Raw genomic sequence first — 23,452 nt, 5'->3', positions numbered from 1 at the left:
TATCAATTAACAAGGGTTACACTGCTGTAAAAATCTCATCTTGCTGCTTCACAACTCCCTTTTTCTGAAAATATGACGTGCTGAGAGAGATATTCCTGGGAGCCTGCCCTTTGAGCCAGCACTAAATCAGTATGCTACAGCAGTGTTAGGGGACATGGTTGAGTTGGAGGTGTTTTTCAGAAAGCACAGGAAAGGGAAAGCATGGCTGCAAAAAGCTTTAGAAAGATGCGATGGTATTTTTAAACAGCAATCGATTACCCATTGTGCCGGTTCCCATAACTTATTCTTCATAGAACATAGCTATTGCTTTGGTAAAGATAGAAAGAACTTAAGAAGTTTGCACCAGAAGTGGAAAGTTTGTCCAGTTTATTCAGCATATTCATGCTCTTGGCAAACATTAACGTCCTCTATCTATATATTAAGTATTGCCAGGAAGAAGGGGTTGCCACATCATTGGCAAAATTAACTTGTCTGAACTGATACCCAAGGAATTAAAGGAAAATGAAAAATTTCTGACAGCTGTAGGTTAAGCTCCAACAGATGAGAAACCCAGCTGGAGTGAGGTGGGGCTGGATTAAAAATGAAAGGTTTTGAAAGAAGAGAACTTAAGAATGGGTAAGGTCGGTTGGCTAAAGATTCTAATTTGGAAAGTAAGTGCTGTGCAGTCAGAAAAAAGCAGACCTGAAATGCAGATTGGAAACTAGAGAGGAGAATGCTGGGAGGAATTTGTGCAAGCCACAACCAAGCCTTCTTCAAATCAAGGCAGATCATCAATATTTTGCTCACCTGGAGGTTGGAGTGACTTCCTGTTCAGTTGCCAAGATGTGATAACCTAGTTCAAAATGCAACATTACTGCTTTCCCAGTGAGCAAACACAGCCACAACTATTATTCATCCCAGCTCATCTTGATCCACTCAGTTAATTCGTGACATGTAGGCAAAGGATCACAGAATCAGAAGATGGAGAGCTAACATACCGGAGTGGGGGTATAGGAAAGAAGGGGGAAATACCCTAATCAGGAGTTGTCATGATGACTGGGGAAGTGTTCTAGCAGTTAACACATACTTAAGTGACCTTCAAAGAAGATGGCATCCCTCATAAAGCAGAGAAAGGATCTTTGCCTGAGGAGTTAATTCTTTGATAGAAACTGGTGTATGGCTGCTTTTCCCATTTTGTAATGAAAGACACAAATTCTAATTAAACAACTCAATTGAAATCAATAACTTCATTCTCAGTTATACCAACTGAGAATCTGCCTGCAAATCTGAAAGCATCATTAATGCAATAGCAGGCAAGGGTATATTAATATGGCTGCTTTTTAAGAGCACAGGGCTAGTTTATTTTGTTGAAAACTCTCCTTTGGGCTCCCAGTAGACTACAAAGCTCTTTAGGTTAGTGGTGTGTTTGTGTGAATATGTCTAGGTCTTTATAGTCCCTCTACCAGCATAACATGAGAATGACCCTTAATGACACTTTCTCAAATTGCGACTTACCTTCTGCTTTTAAAGATCAAGAGAAAATTTGGTAAGTGGCTACATTTCCTGCCTGTAAGTTGTCAGGAGCTACTGTATCTTAGCACATTTGAAAACTAGATGGCTCCATACGGCTTTACAATATAAGCCTGATCCTTGACAACCATGCTAGAAATTTTTGGTCTATACCCTGCAATCTTGTATGCTTAGATGTGTAGTAGCACCACTGTTCTTGAGTCTCTGAACAACAGGGTCCCAGGTGTCAGGATTCTTCATTGGCATGATCACAATGTTTCTGCTGGTAAACCATTCTAGCGGGAAACTTCTCTGTATAGGTGTCTATCTGCCTGACTAGTCTTATGATTTTAACAGTTTGACTTATCCAAGAGTTTTTTTGTTTCATTATGTTCTGCCATTTGGCTTGCAAAGAGTATGTGTTTAACAGCTCCTGTGTCAAGAACTTTCCACTGCATTGCTAAATGTCCAACATTTCTTCCTAATAACATCATTTTTTATGTTCTTTCTTCACTCTCACATCTTTCCAGGTCAGAGGCTACCCCGAGCCTCAGATCACGTGGTACAGAAATGGGCATCCTGTCCCAGAGGGAGACCATTACATCGTGGACCGCAGCATTCGAGGGATATTCAGCTTGGTAATCAAAGGTGTACAGGAAGGTGATGGTGGTAAATACACCTGTGAGGCTGCAAATGATGGTGGGGTTCGTCAAGTGACTGTGGAACTGACAGTGGAAGGTAAGAGGATACTTATTGTTGTTGCGATGATTATATACAGTTTAATTAAATGAACAAGCTGTGTTAAACTGTCTAGTTAAAATCACAACTGTACACACATGCTTTCTCACTGGTGCAAGAGTAAGATTCATTAATTGCATTTCATAATTTCAGATGTTTTGCAGGGAACTACATGTCTATAGCTAGATAAAGTGTGTGTTCAGTTCCAGATGTGTATGATGATGCCCAGGTAACAAAAGACCTAGCTTTAAAGACTTTGCTATAAACTGTAATTTTCATTGAAGCCACCACCCAGGACAGAAACAAAGGCCTGGTGAGTTAGCATTTTCTCTCAGGCAGTAAAACCTGTGGCGATCTTGGTTGCTTCGCAGCCTATCAGATAGGCACATTGAGGCAATGGGTTTCTGGATTTCTCCATGCATGCTTCCATTTGCTAAGCGGAATGCCTGGTTGTAATTGCATGCTTAATGTCACACGGGAAACAGCCAAGATCAAACCCTGGAATTTTTAAGAGAACATCTGCATATTAGATAGTTGCAAACTGCCAAATGTAAAATTTAAAGAGTGACACAAAGCCAGGGAAGGATGGAAATCAATTGTACTGCTTCTCTCTTTGCAATTTGCTCATGTCAGAGATCTGTTGAATATCAAAGCTCCTCAAGTCACAACTTTGTGTTGAATTCTTGAAGCAGTCCTGAAACGATCAGCATTTATTCAGAGTCAAAATCTCTAACAGATATCCTCAGAGTACGTACTGAAATATGCATAGATCTGGCATGATTGTTACCGCCTTCTGTTGTAAAAATTGTGCAAAACCTTTTTTTTTTCCCCTAGTTATAAGTTATGACAACTTTTATGAGTGACAACATGCATGGAGGTGGAGGATTTTTTTTAAAGCTCCTTTAATGTCAGTTTTTCTGACCTGGGTTTTGCTGCAGTTTAAAAGCAATTTCATGGCAGCATACAATGACTGAATTTCTCAGAGTTTACGCATTACATGGTCTTTATTCTAAAAATCCCTTTATGCACCAAGATAGCAAAGCACAGATTTTTTTCTGTTCTCAGCAAAGAACAAAGACATCTACGTGGGGCTGGCTGCTAGTTGGAAAAATGAGTGACTGAAACACAATCTAGTCTTTTCGTCCTGCATGGCTGTCCTATCTGACAGTAATTTAGATTCTTATAAGTCTCTGGAACGAACGGGTTTTTTGACAGACATCGGAGTTGCTTGTATCATGCTACCACTCTGGCTCTGCCCCAGGTCACTACCCTTTTCTGATGTGCCAGAGCTACCAGGAATGATGAGTGCAGTAGGTGGCGCTGAGCTTACACCACAAAGTACCGGTTTCCCTGTTGTTCGCACCAGCAAGCGCTATGAACTATTGTGCTTCAAAAAGAATCAATTTACGGAAGAGGTTTCAGAAGGGCTAGCACAGGACTAAAAACCAAACCAAATAAAGTAAGACTTCTTCCAGAATTCAAACGCCTTTTTTTACTGTCTTAATTTGAATTAGTTCTGCACTGTACAAGTTAGACACTATTTCATTCACTTGTTTAAAAATATTTTTGCATAATCTGCACTGTCGTTACTGCTGAGGCCAGTGGTTAGAGGGTAACCCTACCAAAACTTGTTTTTGAAATTGAAGAGCCTAACTTTGGGCTACAGATGACATAACCTTATTTTGCAGATGTTGCATTCCTTCCTTATGTTTGAAACCTGGAGAAATGCATATTTTACGTAGTCTTTAGTATCTGTAATTCCCAATGGTCTTGACAAAACTTCTGATTCCTGCCTTTCTGTCCCATGCTTACAGGAAACTCCTTGAAGAAATACAGCCTGCCATCCAGCACCAAAAACCCTGGGTAAGAAGCCCACTGGCTTTGATATTGTTTAACAGACACCTAAATATGTTTTGGTAGGAATACAAGTAAAATGACCCTTTCTAAACAAAATAACCACTTCTTCCCATTTTAAGTGGCTCTGGCATTTTGTCTTTAGCTCTGATTCACTTTGAGACCAGTCAAAAAGGTTTGATTCTTGTCCTATTCTCAGTAATTCCTCACTGGAAATTTTCCCCAAGGCTCCTTACCTGTGCAAGGACCAGAGGTAATGGAGGAAAACAAACTCTGGTAGTTGGTGACGCAGCTCTGCACAGCATTGCATTGGAATAGAGTAACTGCTTGCCGCGATTCGCTCACACTTGTGAGATGGCAATACAAGAAAGGCTGGGCTTTGAGAGGCAGGGCAGTCCCAGCTACAGAAACATCTGAAAACACACACTTTGGTATTTGTGAACTCAAATTCTCCAAGTCCAAGTCTCCATTTATCCCAAGCAGGATAGCTACTATGAGAGCTGCTGTGCAAGTAAAATGGCTGAAGCTGTCAGGAAGACATAAGTAGCTTGATACAGCTACTGCTCCCTCATAGTGACAGGAATTAGTCCTGCTGAAAACAGAACGTTCTCTTGGTATCTGCACAGTATTGCACCCTCCTCTGCTGCAATAGTGCACTCTCTTATCTCTGCTCTCTGATATTCAGAAATCCTTCCCCACATCTTCCATGATCTGACAGTCTCCTTATAAAGCCAGAGTAAATACTGCTTTAAGAGTCACCAGTAAGAAATAAAAGCAACTGAAATTAGTATTCTCTCACATATAATTACAGTATTTCCAAGCAACACAGTGGGTAAACTGTAGTCCAGAAGAAAGAACTGTTCCAGTCTGGAGTAACTGCTAGCAAGAATGGGTTCATGGGGTGATCTATGCTGGCACACAGAGGAGCCTTCTTGCTGTCACGTACTTTCTGCACTTCATTGATCGTTTACAATTAAGTGAATGCCTCTGTTTTAAAAGCCCCAGGCCTAATTCTTCCAACAGCTGAATTAATTAGTAATTAATTCTCATAAGTCCTCATAAGTAGCTTGAATTTAAGCAGAATTATTTCTGATTTATATCCCTGGGACTTAGTTGCCTTGGATGTAGACAAAAATATGTTTCTGATTATGCTAGTGATCACAAAACAGATAGTTAAAACCGAAGATTTTAATTTGGTCATTTATATGAATATTGTTTTTATATACGTTTTCGGTTTCAAAATTAACTGAGTTTGCAACAGTGAAAATAGTAAGTGAAACTGAGTAATCAGGAAGGCTTTTACATGATAATGTCTATGTCACAAATGTGCTACAGAAATAAGCATGCTAAATAATCAAAGCAAGAAAGTTGTGTTAGGTTTTATTACACATTCAGACTTTCTAAAGCGCTATCCTAATCCATTGCATTGCATGGAGATAGAGCGATTGTTCTCATTTTTCATTCTTATGTGTTTTACTCCTACTCAGTATTAATAATTTTATGGTATGGAAACTTTATGCCTTACATAAACAGGGAGGAGGGAAAAGAAAGAAACTATACATTTCAGTTTCTGTATATCTAGGAAACAGCCATAAAGCTGCAGGGTAGCTAGTGATTTTCTTTTAATGCTTTAGTGTATGTGTATAGATATATAAATACAGAAACACTACCTAAAGATGGTGATCATTAAGGCTTCTTTACTACACATTTATGCTTTTCTTTACTGGTAGCATAAGGAAGATGACATTAAAAGCTATCAGATATTTAACTATATGATGAACTGTTTTCCATTTTAACATGCTACAGTGACCCTTCTCTCCCAAGACTTTTTGCTGGTCCTCTTGTCCATATAAATCCTTTCATTATGGTATCATCTCTTACTCAGAAACCTCGAGCTGCCTATATGGCAACCATCATGTCTTGGCAGCACGTTCGACTAAGGCGATGCAGTCTCTGTTAGTATCTGACATCTGGCAGAGATGGTGAGATATTGACACATCTTACTTGCATGTGGTAAAAGGCTGTCTGGAAAAGAAGGCCTTGAAAATTGTTCAGTTTGCTTGAAATTAAAGGTTAAAAAAATAAAAAAAGGAAATCACCATCTGCTAATTTGTGCCTTTGTTCTACCAGGGCTTCAGAGCAAAGAGTGTGTGTTTTCTTTTGACGTTAATAGACCTGAAGTTGCACCTTTTTTTTTTTTTTTTTTTTTTTTTTTCCTTGCAATAATTCTGCTTGATGTTTTATGTTTTACGGCTGTGTAACTGGGAGTTTTGGACTGCAGTCACTGATGTCACTCTAGTTTCATTCCACATGTCCTTTCCCAGCTGTGCTATCCATATAAGTAGAGCTGGGCATTTAGACTTAACAGACATTCACCTGTAATGGGTGTACTTTGGTTTTGTATCCTTTTCATGTTTGCTATGCAAACATTGTAGTGAATGAGATTGCAAACAGAAGCCTTCCCCAAATCAAAAATCTTTACCAAGACATGTCAAAATGTTACAAAACCAAGTTGCTGATTCATAAATCAGAAATCACTGTGTCATTGCACTCAATGTGAAAACAAATTACATGAAAAAGAACTGTGAACAGTGAAGTAGTATGCACAGATAATCTGTTAGGAGGCAATTAAGAAACAGAAAAGGGGAAAAAACTAAATGTATGCAGTGTTTCCTATCATTTGGTTTGCCCAGCTCTGCTTACAAGCAGCTGAAATTGTCCCCAGGATCTGTTACGTGAATTATTTGTATGCTGGATGAGGGTGTGTAGCATCATACTATTCAGTTGCATGAGGAGTCAAGTGCAGTTATCACCAGCATTTCCATTTCTTTCACTGGCCAAAAAAAATGTGTAACTACAATCCTGGTTACCACCAATTATATACCCTTGTTAGCAGATCATTGGTCTGAAATGCTTCCTGAAGTGTGCTCTAACCACAACAGCTTCCAGTTCATCTGTAAAACCAGGATGTAAATTGCCTTTCCAGGGGAAGACTTACTGTTCCATCTGTGGAGCACAGGCCAAGCATCTGGGGAGAGAGTCCACCCAAGTTTGCTACAAAGCCGAATAGAGTTGTTGTGCGTGAAGGCCAAACAGGCAGATTCTCATGTAAAATAACAGGACGACCTCAGCCTCAAGTAACTTGGTTTAAGGTATGATTTCCCAAAACATTAATGTTTTCTTTCTCATTTGATTTCTCTTTTAAAATTTTGTGATTTGAAAGGATTAAATGAACTTGCCACTGCAAATTGTCATGGTGAGAATTTACATGCAAGGAGAGCCATATTCTTCCTCATTTTTATGCTGAATAAACTCACAGAATATCATTCCTTCTCAGTATAACTTCTCCCTTATCTATCTCATTGAAAATGTTTGTACAAAAAAGTACTTTGAAAGCACCAAACAAGATCCAGGTTCCATTATAAAAATAGTGAGTATGGGACATACGTGCCCAAAGACCTTACTAACCAGACAAGAGAAACAGACAAGGGATAGAAAACATGAATATCATCACCTCTGTTTAATAGAGAAGGTCTTCAAGGATTTAATGCTTTGACTGTGGTTACAGAGGAGACTCTGACAGCTGTGAAAATTACAACTGTATTTCCCAAGTTCCATGTCAGTGTCTCAGTCATAAACTGCCTTTTCTGTATCATTCACATTGGGTTTTACCTGCACATTAGAATGAAGATGAAGTTTGCAAAGAAATGAAATTTAATTGAAAAGAAAATTAACTGTTTAGGAAATAACAGATATGGTTGGGTTTTGGCATGCGTGATTGTTTTTAGCAAATTAAAAAAAATAATTCAAGGAAGATGAACAACAGTTCAACTGTTTCAGTCTGACCTCTGCTAAAACAGTAGTAGCAGAAAAGTGTCTGACATAAAATAAAGGAGACCTGAGCTACCAACTTCAGATCTACATTAAAATTAGGAAATGTGAGCATCTGCCATCTACAAAAAAAAAAAAAAAAAAAAAAAAAAAAAAAAAAAAAAAAGAGCTTTATAAATGAGAAATATTTAAAATCCATTAGACTGTTAAAAAAGCATTGAAGACTTAAGTCCTAGCTCTTCCTTTGAGCATACACAAGATCTTTAACCACTTTTTACATACTAGGAGAGCCATATGTGTTGTTCTGAGATTCAGTAGTCATAATACCATTGCTGGCCTGCAGATAGTCAGTCCACTCTCTTGAACTTATCCTCAAACCATTACTTTTGGTTAAACTGGTTTTCGTGAGGCATTCATAATAATATTTTACTACCTATTTTGAGCACTATGAAGCTGTCTTTTAATGACGCACATGCTCTGTAAAGTGCAAATGTGTTGTTGCTCCTTGTCAGATTTTTATTGGCAGATTTTTGTTGTGAAGTGTGGTTTTGCATCCCTATTCATAAAGCATGGATTAACAGGTAATCATGCATGTTGGCTAGCTGCAAACAAGCTCAGGTCTGCAATGCTGTTGATCATGTCAGGATGGAATGATAGGTATTTCAACTCTGCCTCAGCATCATGGAAATGAACTTTCATGGCTGCTGGACCACATACAGCTGATGCAGAACCAGCATACAGTCACCTTCCACACAGCATGTAAGATTTCTAAACAAATAAAATTGCAGTTTTTGGAACTAATGAATCTGCTTTTGTGTAAATGTCTTAGCTTATTGTTTTTTCCCCTTTTCTTACTTGTTAAGTTGTGAAGAACAGAAGCTTCTACTGTATCACCACCAAACCCCTGACATGAAATAGCTTTTTTTTATTCAAATAGGAATTACAGCACCCAGATAGAAGTAAGTTGATAGAGACTTCAGGACTGACAGTGTCTGAAAACACTATAATGTTTCCCAAAAGATTACTGACCAAAGCCCTACAAATCATACATTCGTAGGCTTGCCCTTCCTAAACTTAGGATAGGAAAAGCTGTTATGCCTGATAGCAAGGGACTCATCTTTAATGGCTGGAGCTGAAGCAGAAGCAGTGATTTGCTCACAAATGAGTTATTAGTCAACTATTTCACTGAATTTAAGGGCAAAAAATGTTCTTCTGAATATCTAGTCTATGTAACAGAAAGCATAGAACTACACACATTTCTTCCGGCCTCAAAGCTGTACCTTTTGATTTAACTCCAGCATTGCAGCAATGCCTCTCATAATGTATGTCTAGTGCCTTCTGCCACCTCCACCTGGCCAGAGATGAGGTTCTCTGTTGCAGAATTTTTTTCCAGTTTCTGAAGTGATACAGCATAAAGGAGCTATTGAGGGATAGAGAACTACTCCCCAACTTGGATTGTTTGTTTAAAAGCGCGATGTTTGACTTCCTGGAACAAACATGAACAGAAAACTGGTTTGAGCCCACATACAGTGAAAAGATTTTTTTCTAGAAATATGGATATAGTAAATAATGAAAAGCCAAAAACAAACTGAGATGAGTGGGTGGCAAAATTCAGGGGAAAACAGCCTTCTGCAGATATGAATTACAGAACTTTTGGATGCAGTTTTTTGTTTATGCTGTCTGAGTATTGTTCATAGAAGGAATTTAGCTAGAAGAGGAGAAAGGCATTTCGACCTGATGTTTTACCAGAAAATTTCTTGCTCCCCTTCTCTTACCAATAGCAAGCGGTCTCATGGTGTCTTGTGATATTTGCAGGGTGATACTCAATTGCAAGAAAATGAGCGTTTCAACATGTTTGAGAAAACAGGCATCCAATTCTTGGAAATCCAAAATGCTCAGCTTGCTGATTCGGGAATTTACACATGCACAGTGGTAAACAGCGCTGGGAAGGCATCTGTGTCTGCAGAGCTCACCGTTCAAGGTACAGCAACTATCTTACAGGAGAGAGCACAAATGAGCCACAGACATTCCTTTAAAATGCCTTTTGTTGCATTCTTAGTATAAGCATTCACTTTTCCTGTTAGCTTCCTCTTTTTTTATTAAATGATACTGTGACAGCTTGGAGTGTGCTACAGCTGAAAACATTGTTTTGGTTCAATGGGAAAAGGCTATCCAAGTGCTTTAAAACTTTCTTTAAAACCAACTTTTTTTCCCTTTTACTGAGATTTTGGCCTCCATATGTTTTGAACATAGATTTTAATTTCAATGAATGGAAACCTTGCACTTGTCATTATAATCAGTAATTAATTTTTTATTTGTTCAGTACCAACACCAGATGAACATTCATACCAGCTCCCTTTGGGGAAACATAATTGTATCTGTATTTGTAGAACCAGGAAAGTAAGTAATGGGGCCCTTACTCTAAACTGTAAGAGAGAAAAAACAGCTTAATGAGGTTAAAATTCAGGCTTCTCAGTTCCCAACCCTGCCTATTTCACTGCTATTAAAGGAAATAAGTGTCTTTGTATAAATAGTTTAGGTTGTTCTATTCCATATATGCATTATCATATACAGTTCATTTTGGACTTTGATGCTTCTTAGGGTGCCCTTTGCATCAGCCTCAAAATCATAACAGCCTTCAGCAACCACACTAAAGAGGAATTTTGTCAGTCAGTGGGTAAGCCGTCACTAGACCCAATTAAATAATTAAGTCAACAGCTGCTGGCTTGAGCTGCAGTCATAAGATCCGTGGGCTACGTGCGCACCCAGCAGTGAATTTTTTGAGGCAAGATTTTTAGGTTCACATCAATGCTGTCACTCTGTAAGTGATCAAGAATATAAATAACAAGAGGATTTACATTTTGGATCCTCAGAATCACAACTAGCCTTTACAACTTAAAGCTGTACATTTTATCTGTAGGTTCCAATCTGATGAAGCCATTGTAGAAGCTTCTACAGGTTGCCTGTTCAACTGATGTTTCATAGAAAGGGCCATTTTTTCAATAAGCCTTTTTTTAAACATGAAACTTGATCCTTTGTTGCTTCCCTGAAGCGTTGAGCTTTCTGTTGTGTAACGGGTACATCTGCCCTGAGAGATGTTGCAGAACTGGGGTCACAAAGTCAGTTGTGGTATATGTTTGCTTCAGATGCTGACTACATCTCTGAATAATGCGGGCATTCTTTCTTGGATTAGTACAGGTCAGTAAAAAGGGCACTCTCTTGCAATGTACTTGACTAATCGGATGATTCCACTTACCTAACCACAATATATAATACCTAATTCTTTCATTATCAATTAAATCAGCTCATAAGAGTTGCTGCAAGATGCTAGCAGACAATCAAGTGGCTCAGAATTACTACATTTTCTTTTAAATCCATGCAATTTCATATATAGATAATTTTGTTCCAAAAGCTACATTTTTTCCCCCAGGTTCCCATAGTGGATAGTGGAGAGGGAGGGGAAAAATGTTCTTTTGATAGACAGGGTTGCATGGTACTGTCCTGTCTGTAACTAGCCGTTATTCAGCTTCCTCTTCTGCATTTATCCAGTCTCTTTTCAGCTTTAATTTTTATGTGGAGAATTTCTGTTACTGTTTATTGACAGGTTTATTGAAGTGAGGTCAATGGGTTATTTCCCTCTCTCACTGCAACTTTTGTGTGTGTGTGTAATTAGATTCTTTTGGTCACTCTGAATGGTGTGGTAAGTCCAAGCATGTAGATGTGGATTTTTACTTGCAAAACACAGTGGAAATCAGGATATCATCCATCACATGTTTTTGTCTTTTCCCTGAGGCAGACTCTGAAAGCATTTTTATGGAGTATTTGTTGATGAATTGCAAAATCCATTATCTTGCAAATTCATTATTACATGTCTTTCTACTGTAGTTTCTAGTCTCACAGATGACCACAGCGTAGACGTAACTTTGATCTGACCAGGAGAAAACAAGCTGCATCCTTTAGTGTTAACTAGGGAAAAGTGGATAGATGTGGTTGGTACACAATCTGGAGTGGTATTTCTGTTCTTCCAACTATTTATTATCTCATGCTGCCCCCAAGAGAAACAAATACTGTCAAGGTCTTGGGAGAATGCGTGGAGGATTACACACATATGAGACTGACTGAACAAAAGAGACTGACTATGGGCAGGTATGTGCTTAGTTATTTCAATGCAGCTGGTGAGGTACCTTGGCAAATCAATATAGCTCAGCAGTGTTCCCAGATTTCCTGGTGGTCTTGCAAAGTGAAGAAATGTGGTATTAGCTTTTGTGTTATTCACGTTAAACATGGTAACACTTGCTAAACAGCAAGTGAGTTGGTAAAAGTTTACAGGTGGGCTCAGGTTTGGGGAGTTTTGACTACTGTTAATTTGGTTTTCCACTGTGGGCATGCTCAGGTGTAGTACTGATGGTTTGTTTTTCTCCACTTCTACAAGCTGTGTGGAGTTCCCATAAGATTTGATGAGCTGCCTCCCAGTTGCAATCTCTTCCTTACTTCTCTTCCCCAACAAGGACTCTTTGAGGTTCACAGAACCTTTAGTTCTCAAAGCACCAAGACCTCTTTGTGTTTCAGCTGAGCAGCTTGCTGTTGTCCATATCAAATTTCAGGTGTGGTGATAGACAAGCTTGACTTCTGTGGATTGAAAATATGAAGAGTGAAGGTTCTTAAGTATATTATTTGCTTAAAATATTTCAAATTTATGGAATACTGTACAGAATTGTATGTATAAGTTACCTGTTTTTTTTCTTTTTGGATTTCAGGTCCAGATAAGACTGACACATACACTCAGCCACCATGGTATGTTTTTACTGGAGTACTTGCACTAATTTTGGCATTTACAGCATGAGCCTTCCTCACAAAGTGATAAATTTTCGAGGGTCGGTCTGTATTTAGAAGTTAGAAAATGCTGGAATGAAATTCTCTCTTACTGCCAAATTCAGCTGTCCTGGTAGACTCCTACAAAATAACTTGGTGGAACTGGTGGCAACACTATGAAATGCAGAGTTCTAGTCTGCTTCAGAAAAGCAAAATTTAGATGGATTTATGCTCACTGTTCCCATGTAGCCAAATAGTTATATAATCTGAACAAAAACTATGTGAGGAGAAATTACACTCTGTACCAAATTGGTCAAATTTCCTTTTTTGGAGTCAAAAAAAATGCATGCATCTTGTCAGTACTGAGCTGGTTGTTCTTTGCTGTCATAAGCAAAATGTGGTATAGCCATGGTCTTTGCTGTTGTCTGAAAATACACACAGAGGTATGGTTAAAGTAGTAAGAAACAAACAAAAAATCATATTTTGGGACTTTATCAAGATTTTTGAAGTTAAATGACCATAGTAGTTTTGCGTCCTCCATTTTTTTATTCAAAATAAAACAAACAAAAAAAAAAAGAGAGGGAGATGTAATGTAAAATGTAAAAAACTTGCAGTTGTAACTGCAAATCTCATAGGTATTATTTCCCTAGTACATTTAACTCTGGCTGAAGAAAGTGGTACACTAAATATCCTGAATCTCCCTGAGAGAATAAGTCAGTGGCACTAAATATAGCAAAATAGAGCTGGGCTAGAAATTACTTCCCATATTCCAAATATGTTCCAATTCTGCCTTGGAGTAATACTTTGGAAGTGTGAGAGACAGACACAGTGCTCTACAGGTAATAGCTTAGTGGTCAGGGCAGTCAGGTTCAGTGAAGGAAACGGATTCAAGTCTCCAATTAGTCAACTACTCTTGTGCCCTCTTGTGCTGCTGAGCAGCAGATCCATCATAATTCTGAGAAACTCTTCCTAATAAAACCGTAGATGATATTGTTACATCCATTCAACTGACTTTCTGGGTTTTTTTGACAACCCCCCCCATCTCCCTCCCCTAGACTGAAGTCCAGTTTCCTGAGCCGTACTCTTCCGAAATCACTTGAATTACAGGACACCATAATTAGAAACAGTAAATTCACTGCACAATTTACATTTTCATTTTCCTTTAGGGAGCTATTTTATGTGATGTTTTGAGCTACAATTATACGTGGCCTCAATTTATTAAAACGTGAAGTAGTGTTACATCATGGTCATCCCAGGGTCTCGCGTAATTGCTCTCTGTCTAAAGTAGCATATGCAAGGTTAGTGTCTGACTCACAAAACATGTTAAAATCTGAGCAGTGGATTTATATCCAGAAAATCCTCAGTTGAGACAGTGTCTGAGCACTGGTGACATTTTTATGAATCTTTCTCCTTCACCTTTTTCATCCATGTTCTTAATCAGCGTGAAGGAAACTAAAGGCTAATTAGTTCACCTTCTGGCTAAGGGTTTGTACATTTGTATCATTGCTGATAATAATAATTAGTATTTATACAGTGTCATATATCTGTAAACTTATCCTTTTCCTTCAGCATGCTACCAAAACCAACAACACTTGCTGTTAAAGCCATTGAAAATTCAGAGTTCAAACAGGCAACTAGCAATGGCGTTGCTAAGGAGCTGAAATCCAGCAGCACTGAACTCATGGTTGAAACCAAAGACAGGGTGTCAGCAAAGAAAGAGACCTTCTATATCTCCAGAGAAGCCAAAGACAGTAAGCTGGGACAGCTCCAAGAAGCCAATGCACTATCTCCTCAAGAACCTAAAGAAGGAAAAAAGGGATTTCAGGTCTTGCAGAAAACTTCAAGCAGCATCACACTACAAGCTGTCAAACTGCAACCAGAACCAAAGGCAGAGCCCCAGGCTACATTCGTCAGACAGGGTGAAGACAGGAAAAGGGCTGTGCAGCCCCTGATGTCAACTCAACAAACCCTGTCTCTGACAGGGCAGGTCAATCCAAGGAGCAGAGAAGCAGAAAATCGATCCGGAGCCCGGAAGGCTGTAACAGAGGAGAAGAGGGAGCCTCTGGGAATTCCCCCTCAGTTTGAGAGCTGTCCACAGAGCCTGGAAGCATCAGAAGGCCAGGAGATCAAATTCAAGAGCAAAGGTAAAGGGATGAAAGTTATCAGAGCCATGGGGTTATTCAAGTTCCCCTTCTGTGTATGGAAGCGGGGAAGCAATTCCTCCTTCATTGCAAGATGTCCTTCTCTTAAAGCATTTTGGAAATAGATGCAGAATCTCATGCTGTTTCCACAATACTCTTCACATTGAAATTTTCAGATCATCCCATGCCATAGCGTCCCTCTCTTCTCCCATCTGGTGTTTCCCCAGATGTAGTCAATGGCACTCGTTCTAGGCAGTAGTGTTAGGGCTTCTTATATGAGGGCACAAGAGAGAAAATGGATGGTATACTTTCTAGAACTGTAATTAGTTATATTTTGCCCTTGAGCCAAAAAAATTATTAGATACGACACTACAATCAGTCACTGCATTTCCCTTGTGTCATCTACTTTTACTCCTCATATTTGGTCAACCCAATGCTGATCTGAATGCTTCTTAACAGCTGAAATGATAAAGTCATAATTAAAAGGGAGGTTTAGAGTTTGTTCTGCAGAATTTGACTGGATTTTAATCTCTCAGAAGAGTAATGGGAGCTGCATTTTGCAGAATCCAGGGAGTAGATTTTTTTAAATTAGAATTTCAGTAGACAATAATTTTGAAGCGTTTTTCTGCTATTTTTTTAAATAACATTCACACTTCCAAGTGTTCCCATGAGTGAAAGAGAAATTGGTTTTTATGTCTCTGGAGGAAAAAAAAATCACAACAAAACCATGGTTATTTATTTCATTTCTTGATAGTTCTTGCATTGTGAGTAAAGAATACAATTTATCTCACAAGCCCACACAGTAAGGTGAGGAGAAAATACTCCAAAGATCCTGACATCTTTTGAATAGTTTACTTTTTAGGTATATGAGTACTAAGAACATGGATTACTTTTCATCAGAGCTTCTCAATCACTTTGCAAAGTTTAACTAATTCATGATCCGGTTTGGTAGGGAAGTATAGTCCCTACTGTACAGAAACCAAGGAGATCATTCAGTTCTTATTGAAATACATTTTTGTTTGGCTTTGCACCCAAGGCACAAACTCTTGTCTGCAAAGGCAAGGCATCTGTAGGGAATGTACAGTGGAATGTCCCTAGTGCACTTTAATAAGTGATCTGAGAAACTTTCCCTAGAATGCTCTCTGCAAAGGGTGACCAAGGTTGCTTTCACAGGCTCTCTCTGCCTCCTGGTTGCAATGGACAATGGAAATGTTATTACACCCTGAAGGAGGCTTCTGATTGCCAGGCTGTCAGATCAGCAATGCTTCTGGGTCTGTACAGTTGCTACGAAGCATCCAGGTTCTTTGACACTTCAGGGCTTGTTTGGTTTTGATCCCCAGCTTTTGGAGGTTCTCCCACCTCCACTGTTCTGCACTAATTGTCTGTGGATTCCAATATGCTCCTTCTCTGCTGAACAGGAAATAGAATCTTTTCTGAATAATAACTTCTAGATTCTAGTGGAGAAAATTAACAGAAAAAGGACATTTCCTGCTTTCTGATGTATGCAACAGGCATTCAGTTTTCTGCCCCATTTGTGGGTGTAATGGTAACCTGCCCCCTTCCAAATTTTTTTTATGGATTTGTAGCTGGATTTAGGGACTGCCTTCCCTCCCCCCAAAACCCAAGGAATTCCTTGTTTTCCTATTTATAGTCATTTATATCAGGTGAAATCCTGCTCCTAGCTTAGGGTTCCTCTTCTTAATAAGTCACTCCCCTATCCTTCTATTTTCTCCATTCAGAAGCCTTTCCTGCAGTATATCATATCTCTTTGTTGTGGATATTCCTGCCTTCTTTTACCGTCTGTAACTTCTTCCAGGCATGAGCACTCTTGCTGTAGTGAAATGGGTAGAGCTGGGAAGGAACATCAGCAAGGTGGAAGCCTTGTTTGCTGTAATAAGTGAAGGATGGGATGGGAGACTTTTTGTGGCATTCTTTCCTAACCTCTCCGCTTTGCTCATCACAGCAACTGCCCTATGAAGTCCAGACCTCCTTCAGCATTACTAGGAGCCAAATCTGGTTCTCTAGAGCTCTGACACTGGCAAAGCAGGCAGTGAAGCCACAGTTGTTTTGCTTCTGCTCCCTGAAAGTTTACTGTCCTAGGAAGCTGCTTGCTTTGCCTACATCTGGACCCTAGTCTGGAAAAAAAATACCCAGAATGACAGAATGCTTGAGGTTGTAAGGGACCTTTGGAGGTCATCTGGTTCAGCACTCCTGCTCATGCAGCATCACCTACAGCAGGTTGTTCAGAGCTATGTCAAGGTGGCTTTTGAATATCTCCAGGGAGGGAGGCTCCACAACCTCTCTGGGCAATCTGTGCCAGTAATTAGTAACCCTCACAGTGAAGAAGTATGTACGTTTAGAGAGAACCTCCTGTGTTTCAGTTTGTGCTCATTGCCTCTGGTCCTATCACTGGACAGCACTGGAAAGAGCCTGGCTCCATCTTCTTTACACCCTCCCTTCAGATATTTATATACATTGATGAGATCACCCTCAAGCCTTCTCTTCTCCCAGCTGAACAGTCCCAGAATAAACAACCTTAGCGGTAGGTACCGTGGATTGCAAAGGTCTGCTAGGTGCTCTGGGAAACCAGTCTAGCAGGGTAGGAAGGACTGGGGAGACATTTCTTCCTTCCTCCTCTAATATCTCATCACATCCATTTTGTCTGTATTTTTTAGAGAAACAATGTTCAGATAGAAGTGCTTGGGGTTTTTCAAGTTATTTTAAAAGATAGACTGGCCAAGAGGTTTTGGAAGATCAGAAATATCAAACTGTCTTTTTGAAGATAGTTTTGTGTATTAATTGCTCATTAAGGTTTATATAATTATGTGTGTGTAAATAATACCTATTTTATACTAAAGCAAATAATGGAATTACACTAAGGGAAATACCTGTTCATGAAAATTCAAATACCTCGTTGTCCAGTTTCAGGGAAACCAAAACCAGATGTGGAGTGGTTCAAAGAGGGTGAACCAATTAAAGCTGGAGAAGATGTCCGAATATTTGAAGAAGATGGGATTCATTGCCTATGGTTAAAGAAAGCCTGCTTGGGGCACAGTGGATCTTATAGCTGTGCAGCTTTCAACCCGAAAGGTCAGACTTCCACCAGCTGGTTGTTAACTGTCAGAAGTAAGTAAGCTCTTGTGAGCCCACTGAGCAGCACTTTGAAAACTGTGGCTGGGGTTTTCTAAGCTTTCAGAAGGTGGTGGCTACAAAATTTATATTACAACTTGTCAATGCAGGCTAATTCTGATTCCTAGCTCTGTGAATAAGGTGCTGTGGGATGGCTGGCAAGCCACATTTTGCATCAGATTCCATTGTGACCTTTTGTTTTTGTTGTTTGTATAGCTAAAGCCATATCATTGAATGTTTTATACACAGGAGACCTGTTCTCCACTGAGGTTTTCTATTAATGCTTGTATTTAATGCAGGTTGCCAAAGATTTTATTGTTGTTACGTTTCGTTTCTTTGGAGTTGTTTAGCATTTCTATAGAACACAGCGTATCTGAAATGTTTTGCAAGCACAAACCAATCCTGTGCAGTAAAGCGAATAAGAAGAAAAGGGAAAGGAATGAGAATTGTGTTCTGATAAATTCAAGTACCTCTCCCAACGACAAATTATTTTGAGCTTGAAGGCACTGTCTTGCTAGTCTGGTTGAAAGATTTGTTGGCTTCTTAGCAAATCCTGTCCTCAATTCTAATCTTTTCACCTGGTTTTAGGCTTTTTCCTGGAGGTATGATCATGTTTATGCAACATTACTCTATTTGCTGTGCCTGAGGTTAAACCAGGATACCCAAGATCCTCTCTTTCTGTCTCATGAGAGACCTGTAAACTGCATCCTTAAGTCACTCTGTTTCACTGCCAGCCAGGGGAAATCTGGGACAGGGACTAGAAGACAGACAAGAAGAGAGAATGATTACCCTTCCTATTTGTGCTGAGCTCTCTGGTAACATGTTGTGTGCACTTCTAGTGCCTGGCTGCAAATAGTGGATTCTGGCATAAAAAGCCACCACCTAAGATACAGCTTGAGGGCTGGCAATGCATGCCATGTAGTTTATAGGGGAACCATTCCTTTCTTCATACCAGTCCATCGCTCAAAATTATTTCTATTCCCCAGTAAAACATTTCACTATGGTTAGCTCAGCCATGTCTCCTAAGCATACCTAGAAAAAGTCAGTAATTGCTAAAGATAATTTTGTCAATTTGGGTTAAATGAACTGTTTTCATTTTGGTTTTGAAGGGCCTAAAGTCCAAGAGATTGCTCCATGCTTTTCCAGTGTCTTGAAAGGATGCACTGTGAGTGAAGGGCAAGACTTCGTGCTGCAGTGCTGTGTAGCAGGCGTACCTGTGCCTCAGATCACCTGGCTCCTCAATGGTAAGGACCCCCCTGGTCTGCAATACATGTTTGCACACGTTTCCATCCGCAGCCTCGAATGCCACCCGTAGCAAGGCTGTGAATACTGCACAAAGCACTCTGAATCACCGTCATACAACCCACTGGAATATTTGAAGAAAATCAGTGTGCATACAAGTAACACGCACGAAGGGTTGCTTTCTTGGGCATTTTTTCTCTTACTGCAGTTCTCCCGTATGTCCAGCAGGGGGCTCTGGTGACAAGCTTGTACGCAGCTGGTTTTGGGGTTTTTTTGTTACACTCAGCTTTTCACCACGCTGCAGCAAAGGCTGTGTTGCTACTGTGTGCTGAACCCTGTGCTACCCCCACTCCTTTGGCACTAGCCTCTGCTCTGAGAATAACGGGTTGCCATCATGATCTTGCAGGCATAATAAGTTCTAAGCAAAATAAGTGCAGTATATCACTCTTTACGGTAGGAAGGAAAACGATGCCCAATTCCATCCTTTCATCAGCCAAACAGGTCATAATTGGTATTAGCAGCTATGTCCTGAAGATCTTAAAATCCAGCTTTTCTGCTTGCTTCGTTACTAGAAATATGTTCCTTGAGATTCTAATTCTTGCCCAAAGCTGACTAAAAAAAGAGGATAAGTAAAATATTTTTCTCTTTTATCAGACTGTATAATTAACCCTGCCCTAATTACACAACTGAACATGCACGTTTCCCTTACAGTCCTCTCTTAATATTGGGCCCAAACATCAGTGTTTTGCTTAGATTCCAAATTATTATAGAGATCCAGAGACTACATGCTTTGTCTAAGGTCTCTTTCCATTTAGAGTCATATCTATTAAACACTAGACATTTATTCAGCTTAAATGTTGATCACCTCTATTACTCCTGAAGGGCAACTGATTTTTTTGCAGACTCTCCCAGGCTATCTGTGTGTATGTGTGTGTGACTTAAAGACAAAGAACAGCATACTTTGCCACAAAGATATTTCCTCCAGAATTGTTTTTAAAATTAATTGTTTGCATATGATCTCTGTTTCTCTTTAGCTGTTCAGAGTAAATGGGTTAATTGAAAAAGGTGGCAGGACAAATGAACCATGCCCTTGAGATTGGTATGTTCCCACAGCCCAGTCTGTTTCCCTTCCCAGTAGCTCCATGTCTAGAACAGAAAGGCCACTGCCTTATTTACTACATGAAACATGTGAGTAAAGGCTCTGACACTCTTCTGCTGGAAATAAGTTGTTTCTCTGTCTGAAGGCTACTCTGCAGTTCCTCCTTTGCAGATGTGATTAGAATCACTGTTTTGCTGTGTAAGAATTGTGTCTTGCAGCACAGGAGGAGCAACTCTGATGCATAGGGTGTAATTTCATCTTCATGTTCCAAGGGTACCCCCTGCTCATGAAGGTTTCCCTTAGTCATTGAATAATGTAGTTATGCACAGTTGTCTTCCACATACAGAGCATCTTCCTGTTTCAGATTACTTTGTGTTACAGTTCATTGGGCATAGACACAGCTTCTCCATTGATGTAACCATGTTCTGTTTTGCTAACCAGAAAACTGTTGTCTCCTGAAAAATACAACCTAGAGATCAATAAACAACATATTTCTGTAGGCCTCCAGTATGCATTGTGCCTCCATGCCTTTTTCAGGATGTTTGTTCTGATTTGACCTTTCTTGTCACTAATCTCAAATGAGACTCCCCTTGTTCAGGTATAACCATGTTTATATTGCATCCAAGCATGTCATGGTTTAACCCCAGCCAGCAACTAAGCACCACACAGTCACTTGCCCCCCTCCCCTCCTGTGGGATGGGAGAGAGGATTGGAAGGGTGAAAGTGAGAAAACTCGTGGGTTGGGTTAAAGACAGTTTCATAGGTAAAGCAAAAGCTGTGCACACAAGCAAATGAATGCCATTGGGAGGCAGGTGACCAGCCATCTCCAGTAAAGCAGGGCTCCATCATGCATAACGGTTACTTGGGAAGACAAACACCATCACTCCAAGTGTCTCTCCCTTCCTTCTTCTTCCCCCAGTTTTATATGCTGAGTCCGTACATCTTATGGTATGGACTATCCCTTTGGTCCATTGGGGTCGGCTGTCCTGGCTCTGTCCCCTCCCAGCTTCTTGTGCCCCCTCATCCTACTCGTTGTTGGGGTAGTGTGAAGAGCAGAAAAAGCCTTGAGTCTGTGCACTTTTTCAGAACTCCATAGAAAAAAAAATCACATGGGGCAAGATGTGTGAAGTTCACAAGAAAATATCAAATGCAAATTGTCTTCTAAGCATGAGAATGATAGCAAACTAGAATTAATTTTTGAAAGAAATAGTAAGAAAAGTATGCATATTTCAGTGAAATAATGAATGTAAAGACCAAGCTTTCAAATCATCAGAAACATGAACAGAAGGCTGCTTTGAGAAACAAACAAAAAATAGAAAAAAAGCAGAAGTCTCTCCTAGGCTGGCCAGCTCTTGATACTGAACCACCTGTATGCTGTCCAGTCTGCCTTCCCACAATCTCCAAGGTATCCACACCACCTTAGAACTAAAAGACTTGCAATAACTTCCTGTACAATGTTACATACAAGTACCATTTTAGATACTGAGCATTTTTACCCACTGTGACTAAACACAAATATAAAACATTTTCCAAGTCATTATATAGATTGACTTCTCTTTCAGGTCAACCAAGACAAAAAATATGTGATGTATGCTATGCATTGTTTGTAATTACTTCTTAACATCTGTGAGGATGTTGTCCTTCCATATTCATAGACACTGCACAGATAAAATCCACAGTTCAGTCAGGTAGTTCTTACTTGAGCTCTTACTCTTCCCTGCAGCTCTACCATCTTCAGTTTCTTTCTTAGATTTTATCCCTATTTTAATGATTTAAAGCATTTTTCCAACTTCTTCAAGATGGTTCTTTTGTCCTGTTGCTCTCACTCTGCCCCTTATTTTAAGTTTCTTTCTGAATTTGCACAGATTTACTGGTAAATTCCCTGAAAGTAAACTTCTTGTGTTTTAGTTCAGGTCTCACCAAAGCCTTACAAATAACTTCTCACATGTGCTCTCTGTGACAATACTTCAGTATGTAACTCCAATTTACTTTAGCTTCTTTAAATACTTTATTGGTAACTTCTTTTTAAATTGCAGGAATAAGGTCTATATGACTGTATTTTAAATATCTTCCTTTTCATGATGCTTTCCATGTGGGTTTTTTTCCCCGAGTTGAATTGAAGCTCTTCCTGCTGAATGTAAGAACAGGATGACCATGACTTTAGCATCACAATTCTTTGAGCAGCATTTGGTTTTAGGATAGCTGTCTGATCTCTCCAGAACGCTTTTAATACATGGGCCAGGGTAAACTTTCCTTTCTTCTGGCATAACATGCCAGAAGGAAGGTATTTTTTGTTATTGTTCCTGCTGCCAAGCTGTCATGGAAATTTGACTGTTCTGCCTCTGGAGAAGGGAACATTTCACTACTGGGAGAGTTGTTTTTATTAGATCAAAATATAAGTACAATGGACATAACTTAGAATCTTGTTGCTCATTATTCCTCAGGGCTGATATAGTTTTGTTTTCTGGGGTCTGATGAAAAGGTTGTTCTGTAAATTAATGCACTACTTTGTGAACAGAGCTAAAAAATTGTCACAGTTTTGTTGGGGCCTGGAGTGAAAAAGAGGATGGCCTGAAAAAAAGTTGATGACATGGTGAAGGAGAGCGCATTTTCTTTTTCCACACAGAACACTTACCCTATTCATTTGCTTATTTACAACAGAAATAAAAAAGCATTGTTCTGTTTTTGATGATGCAGCTTTTATCTTGAGTGTATTTCTGATATAGTTATCATCATAGCACCATTAAGCATCATTAATAGTTTCAATGTCAGAATCCTAGACAGGATCCCTGTTAGATTAGATATTCTACACTCAGACCAGGAAGGCAGTCCAGTGTGCCATGTCCTCTTACAGAAAGCTTTGTCTGCTTGGGTTTTCAGCTGTACGTGTACATATTTGAATGCAATGTTATTCCCACATGCAAAAAATATGTGATTGCACCTAATAGTTACAACAGTCTATGTGTAACTGAGTGAAAGGGAGCTCAAAGGAACAAGTAATAAGAATATATGACCTGTGAAGATGGTGGAGAGAATTTATTCTGAAATTGGAGTCTTCTGGGCAGTTGATTAAATGTTCACCCATTTTTCATACAATAGAAAATTTGTTAACTTAACA

At 39.4% G+C, this 23,452-nt stretch overlaps 1 protein-coding gene across 1 annotated transcript in view; it reads left to right on the top strand.

The window, feature by feature from the left end:
* MYLK (myosin light chain kinase) overlaps positions 1–23,452 on the top strand; it is a 216,412-nt gene that overhangs the window by 87,565 nt on the left and 105,395 nt on the right. The window contains exons 3-10 of the mRNA XM_013304740.3: positions 2,019–2,226; positions 4,041–4,089; positions 7,067–7,232; positions 9,727–9,892; positions 12,669–12,705; positions 14,293–14,867; positions 17,787–17,990; positions 19,103–19,237. Coding sequence (XP_013160194.2) covers positions 2,019–2,226; positions 4,041–4,089; positions 7,067–7,232; positions 9,727–9,892; positions 12,669–12,705; positions 14,293–14,867; positions 17,787–17,990; positions 19,103–19,237 — 1,540 coding nt within the window. The remainder of the gene's footprint in view (positions 1–2,018; positions 2,227–4,040; positions 4,090–7,066; positions 7,233–9,726; positions 9,893–12,668; positions 12,706–14,292; positions 14,868–17,786; positions 17,991–19,102; positions 19,238–23,452) is intronic.

This window comes from Falco peregrinus, chromosome 8, assembly GCF_023634155.1.
Source record: "Falco peregrinus isolate bFalPer1 chromosome 8, bFalPer1.pri, whole genome shotgun sequence".
In the NCBI taxonomy this organism is placed as follows: Eukaryota; Metazoa; Chordata; class Aves; order Falconiformes; family Falconidae; genus Falco; species Falco peregrinus.
This window is presented reverse-complemented; position numbering and strand designations above follow the sequence as displayed.